Source organism: Gekko japonicus, unplaced genomic scaffold, assembly GCF_001447785.1.
Source record: "Gekko japonicus isolate JY-2015 unplaced genomic scaffold, Gekko_japonicus_V1.1 scaffold1994, whole genome shotgun sequence".
In the NCBI taxonomy this organism is placed as follows: domain Eukaryota; kingdom Metazoa; phylum Chordata; class Lepidosauria; order Squamata; family Gekkonidae; genus Gekko; species Gekko japonicus.
Window position 1 is genome coordinate 147,760 of NW_015163661.1, and position 6,384 is coordinate 154,143.

General features: G+C 51.5%; 1 protein-coding gene across 1 annotated transcript in view; it reads left to right on the top strand.

Annotated features, from left to right (window-relative positions):
• DVL3 (dishevelled segment polarity protein 3) overlaps window positions 1–6,384 on the top strand; it is a 116,259-nt gene that overhangs the window by 66,735 nt on the left and 43,140 nt on the right. The window contains exon 2 of the mRNA XM_015407724.1: window positions 5,270–5,339. Within this exon, the coding sequence (XP_015263210.1) occupies window positions 5,270–5,339 (70 nt within the window). The remainder of the gene's footprint in view (window positions 1–5,269; window positions 5,340–6,384) is intronic.

Consider the following 6,384-nt stretch of genomic DNA (forward strand, 5'->3'; position numbering starts at 1 on the left):
ATTAACGTTGGAGTTGAGGTACAGGATTTGGATCAATGAAATCTGGGCTGAGGCTCCACACTTGAAGGGCTGGCTCTTGTCGCAGGGGTGTACTCTGCTGTCAGAGGAAGGCCAGTCTGCTCCATGCACACATGAGGAAGCAGTAGAAAGATTTTCAGGAAATGCATAAATAATAAAAGGATAGCCTGACCAAATCAGATCAGAGCTGATGTAGTCCACCATCAGATTTTTTCTTCTTCCAGGGAGCCTAACAGCAAATAGCCTTCTCTCAAGACACAGTTTGGTGTAGTGATTAGGAGCGCGGACTCTAATCTGGGAGAACCGGGTTTGATTCCCCATTCCTCCGAATGCAGCTGCTGGGGTGACCTTGGGTCAGTCACAAGTTCTTTCAGAGCTGTCCTCTCAAGAGAGTCCTTGAGAGAGCTGTCTCAGCCCCACCTACCTCAGAGGGTGTCTTGTGTGGGGAGGGGAAGGGAAAGGAGATTGTAAGCCGCTCTGAGACTCCTTCGGGTAGTGAAGGGCGCGGTACAAATCCAATCTCCTCCTCCTCCTCCTTGCCCTTGCATGCCTCCCTCCCAGCAACTGGCTTTCAGGCATAGGGGCCTCTGACTCTACAGATTCCTTTTAGCCATCTTGATTAATAGCCACCAATAGACCTGTCCTCCATTAAGGGGACTGCCTTTGGGTGACTGTGCAAGGTGAGTCACTTCTGTCTGCAGGGCGGCTTCAAGTGTTGGGCATAGTGCCGTATCTGCCTAGGTCTATCACTTGGCACAAAGCCTGTTGCCAGGACAGACACTTCATCTATCCATTTTCACTAGATCATCCTAGAGGTCTTTGGGATGTTACTGAGGCACTTGTGAGGAGCCGTCTCTCATTTCAACCTGGGAGAGGGAGCAGAGTGCAGCTTTGCCAGTCTGGTGTAGCGGTTAAGAGCAGCGGACCGTAATCTGGGAGAACCGGGTTTGATTCCCCACTCCTCCGCATGCAGCTGCTGGTGTGACCTTGGGCCAGTCACAAGTCCTTTCTGAGCTATTCTCTCAAGAGCAGTTCTCAAAAGAGCTCTCTCAGCCCCACCTACCTTACAAGGTGTCTGTTGTGGGGAGTGGAAGGGAAGGAGATTGTAAGGTACTCTGAGACTCTGAGTGAAGGGCGGGAGATAAATCCAATCTCCTCCTCTTCTTCTTCTAAAACCGAATTCAACCTTCTTTTTATTCCAGGTGTTTTTTTTCCCCTGTTCTGCATGACGTTACCTCCCTTCAGTGGCCATCCCAGTTTCAGCCTGCTGTTGCCCTGGGTTTTTTGGATGCTGTTTTGCCGTGGACTTAAATCGCCTCGACTCGAACTCTGAGAAAATCTGGACAGATTTTTGTCTTAGCTCAGGAAGGATGGCTCCAGAGCAAAGTAATTTACGCAGTAGCCAAATCGCTGGCTCACAACTTTAAAGCCAGTAACTCACAAAGCAGAATTTTTGCTCACCAAGACTCCACAGCTTAGAGGGAACATTGGCCAAGGCCTACCATATCCCTCCCCCATCCAGACACAAAGTGTCTGTGATTTCCAGCCGAGGGCACCTGAGATCACCCGAACGAGGGCTTGAGCTGGAACCTGAAGGGCCGCAGACAGACGATGGCTGCATCCTGTCATCCAGACAAAGGCAGGAGTTCAGGCCCCTTGTATTTTATGCCCTGCCTGGCCAGCTCAGTCTCACACTGCCTGCGGGTCTTGCTCCCAAGCCCCATCTGTTTCCGAAGACTAGGGAGTCTTCCTATGCATGCCGAACACTCGAGCACCTTTCCGTCAGTTTAATTTCTCCACTTCGTCGATCGTCTGTATAGCTTTTCTGCACTCCATGTCCTCTCGTTTTTCGAGCATGTCTGCCACCACCGTCGAGGCCGACTTGCTTTTTAAAAAATTATCCCACTGCATTGTGCATGCGTGGCCTTTTGTGCATTTGGGGATGCCGAGAATCGCAGCACGCACTCGAACAAAGAGAGAAGCACAAAAACAGGGCCCTGGCCCTCGAGGCTGTGAAAATGGTCTTGCAAAACACATAGGCATGGCATGTGTTGTTGCTTATGATTTACACAGGTTGCAGACACCAGTTTATTGTGGTTGAAGCTGCGATCCCCACCCCCACCCCGAGAAGAGAAAGCACAGCTTGGAATCCTGTTTTCCAGATGTCCTTGTAACAGGACATTGTTTGGGTGGGAAGCTTTGTACCTCAATAGTCTGGCAATCAGAGGGGCTGGGGAGGGGCCCTGTAGCTCAGTGTTGCTTGGCATGCAGAAGGTCCCAGGTTCAATCCCCGGCATCTCCAGTTAAAAGGACCAGGCAGGAGGTGATGGGAAAGACCTCAGCCTGAGACCCTGGAGAGCTGTCAAGAGGGACTGTGGCTCAGTGGCAGAGCCTCTGCCTGGCATGCATGAGGTCCCAGGTTCAGTCCCCGGCATCTCCAGTTAAAAGGACCAGGCAGGAGGTGATGGGGAAGACCTCAGCCTGAGACCCTGGAGAGCTGTAAAGAGGGGCCGTGGCTCAGTGGAATGCAAAAGGTCCCAGGTTCCTGAGACCCTGGACAGCTGCTGCCAATCTGAGTAGACAGTACTGATCTCGATGGACCAGTGTTCTGATTCTGTGCAAGGCAGTATCATGTGTGTTTAGAATTGCACCATCCAACTGTAGTAAGTAAATCTGTTTCTTCATTTGAGCCAGTAAGTGAAGGTGTTGAACAGATATAGAGGATTCAGAGATTAATCATTCTAAAGTGAACAATTTCTCTCTTTTTCCAGGGGAGAGGGCTTGATTGAGAGCCAGTTTGGTGTAGTGGTTAAGAGTGGCAGACTCTAAGCTGGAGAATTGGGTTTGATTCCCCACTCCTCCTCCATATGCAGCTGCTGGGTGACCTTGGGCAAGCCACAGTTCTCTCAGAGCTGTCTCAGCCCCGCCGACCTCACAGGGTGTTTGTGGTGGGGAGAAGAAGAGAAGGAGATTGTAAGCTCCTCTGAGAGTCCCAAGTGAAGGGCGGGGTATAAATCCGATCGTCTCCTGTTCTTCTTCTCCGTTTTCTTCCTCCTCCTCCTCCTCCTCCTCCTCTTCTTCCTCTTTTTCCTCCTCCTTTTTAGAGAAGTTTCATTCAGATTTTGTTACGTAGTTCATCCAGGCCACCCGGTCTTGACTCTGCCTCTCTGTCAACACCTTCTCCAGGCACTCCTGGGTAAAAATACGATGCTTCCCCTCTCCCCAAACTTTCTCTGTAAACCATAAATAGATACCAGACCTCGGAAAGTGAGTGGAGTGGACTATCATCCCCTTGCGCAGATGCAAACCAACAAATCTGCAGGTTCAGAATAAGTTACAGCAAATTAGAAGACTGTCCGCAGGCGGAGCTGGTTCGGTTCCACTCTCGTGGAGCTTTTTGAGGTTGCAGGCCGGGAGGAGGGGAAGAAGGGAAAGAAAATAGAGAAAGAGGTACTTTTCTCCCTTTCTCACAAGACAAGATCTCCTTGTGGGCACTCGATAAAATTGCTGAGCGGTCGGGTTAGAACGGATAAGAGGAAGTCCTTCTTCACCCAAAGAGTGATGAACACATGGAATTCACTGCCACAGGAAGTGGTGGCGGCTACAAGCATGGACGGCTTCAAAAGGGAATTAGATAAGCATATGGAGCAGAGGTCCATCAGTGGCTATTAGCCACAAGGTATAGATAGGGGCTCTGGGGAAGTGATGCTATGTCTTCTTGGTGCTTGGGGGGGGCAACAGTGGGAGGGCTTCTAATGTCCTGGCCCCACTGGTGCACCTCCTGATGGCACTAGTATTTCTGAGTACTGTGTGATACAGAGTGTTGGACTGGATGGGCCTTTGGCCTGATCCAACATTGGCGTCTCTTATGTTCTTATGTTCTTATGTAAGGTTTCTTGTGCTGAGTTTTAGAGAAGGCGCGAGAAATCTGCCAAGTGGACACGGCTAGGAAGATGCCCATGGTTTGTTGTCCTCCTCCTTAAGTCCCCCCGCAAAGTTACCATTTTGTCAGCATCCTGAGAACGGTGTGATCTTCGACGTGTGATCTGGTCAGATCTCGGAAGCTAAGCAGGGTCCGCTGTGGTTAGTGCTAGGATGGGAGGCCTCCAAGGAAGTCCAGGGTTGGCGCGCAGAGGCCGGCAATGGCAAACCACTTCTGAACACCAGATCAATAAATAAACCATCTATATTCCAGATGGCAGGGAAAAATGAAGCTCCGCAGACTCCTGGGGGAGAGAGGTGTAAGGGATGGGTCAGTGAAGTTCAACGAAGGGACGGGGGGGGGTTATGAGGGATGGGGGGAGTATGTGAGAGGGCCAGGTGTCGATACCGTCCCCATCGCTGTCCTCAACCAAATTGCCTGGCAGGACATCTGCCGTGCATGCCCTGCAGAAAGGTAGTATCTCCTGCAGGGCAGGGATGTTCTCCGACAGAGAGTTCCGCCAAGTTGGGGCTAGGGCCGGAAAAAAAAAACCCTGGCCCTGGTTGAGGACAGCCGGATCTCTCTCGGGCTGGGGGACACCAGGAGGTTCTTATTCTCCGAGCGTAATGCTCTTCCAGGGGCATACTGGGAGAGGCAGTCCCGAAGATATGTAGGTCTCTTGACTGCTAAGGGCTTTAAACCTCTCAGAGTTCTGCAGGGCCTACGAGACGGAGCTCTTCCACCAGGCTTTCAATTAGGAGCCGCCCCTACCCCCACCAACAGCTATCTCATGGCAATAACGGGTAATGGGATGGCCCATTATAAAGATCGAGCCACAGTATTGCGATGGGTCGGCACCGCTGAAGCATGCTTTTGGATAACATCTATAGGTCATCACCTTGATGCAATCACTGAGCACTTTATTACTGTTAAATATACTTGTTTTATTTTGTTTTTAATGCTTTATATCGGGACATGTTGCCCTTGTTTGTGAGCTGCCCTGAGCCCGTTTGTGGGGAGGGCGGGATAGAAATGCAATCAATCAATCAATCAATCAATCAATCAATCTGGAGAGCCGGGTTTGATTCCCCACTCCTCCTCCGCATGAAGCCCGCTGGGTGACCTTGGGCCAGTCACCGTTCTCCCAGAACTCTGCCAGCCCCACCTGCCTCACAAGACGCCTGTTGTGGGGAGAGGAAGGGAAGGCAATTTTGCAGCATCAGGCACGCCCTTGTCCCTGTCTCAAGATATAGCCTTGGAGATTTGGGAGGAGCCAAGCCAGCTTCCTCATGGCTTGGCCTGACGTATCCTGTTTTTTCTCTCTTACAGGGTTGTGAAAGAAGAAATCTCGGACGACAACGCCAAGCTTCCCTGTTTCAATGGCCGGGTGGTGTCTTGGGTAAGCAGGCATCTTGACTTGGGTCTGTCTCAGTCTCTGCTGCCAGCAGCCTTGAAATCAGATCCCTTTCTTCCTAATAACGCAATCCCCAGCGAAATGTCTGAGCTTAGTAAGCCCAGGCTGGCTGGATCCCAGGTTGTATTGATGTGTGTTTCCCGCTTATGACCAAGAGCCACAACATGGAAGCCAGTTTGGTGTAGTGGTTAAGTGCGCAGTCTCTAATCTGGGAGAACCGGGTTTGATTCCCCACTCCTCCACTTGCACCTGCTGGATGACCTTGGGCAAGCCGTAGTCCTGGCAGAGCTGTTCTTGAAAAAAAGAGCAGTTTCTGTCAGAGCTCTCTCGGCTCCACCTACCTCCCAGGGTGTCTGCTGTGGGGAGGGGAAGGGAAAGGAGTTTGTAAGCTGCTCTGAGACTCCTTTGGGTAGTGAAGGGCAGGGTATAAATCCAATCCTCCTCCTCCTCCTCTTCTCCTTCGCCTTCTCTCTCTCCCTCTCCTTCTCCCTCTTCCTGCTCCTCCTCTTCTTCTTCTTGCTATTCTTCTTCTTGCTCTTGATCTTGTGCTTGAACAGACGACCCAGGCACAGTGCGTCCTTTCAGAATTAGCATGGCGTGTTGGTTCTGTAAATCTCTTGTTCTGGTTCTGGCTGGCACGGGAAAAACACAGGGGTTGCCAAACCCTTAGCAAGCTACAGTGCCCAGCTAGTGGGCTGTGTTAGCTTGGCGGAACAACCTGTGCAGGCCTAGCCTAGGGAGTGGCAGACCCAAAGCCAGGATTTTGTAATTTGGGGAGCCTCTAAATAAGTCGGGGGGCACTGACGTCACAGAAATAACAAATAAAATTTTAAAGACTCACCTCCACCACCGACTCGCTCAGCCCTCTGTCATCACCCGGCTACAGCATGCCTCGCACCTGCCCTCCGCGGCTTTCCAGCTCCTGCGAGCCCCCCCTTCAGGAGTCACCAGGTAAATCTGTCTCCCCCCATCGGAACTTTCAGATCCCGAGCCCTGCCCCCAGTCCACATGCAGAGCAGTGGGGGGGGGG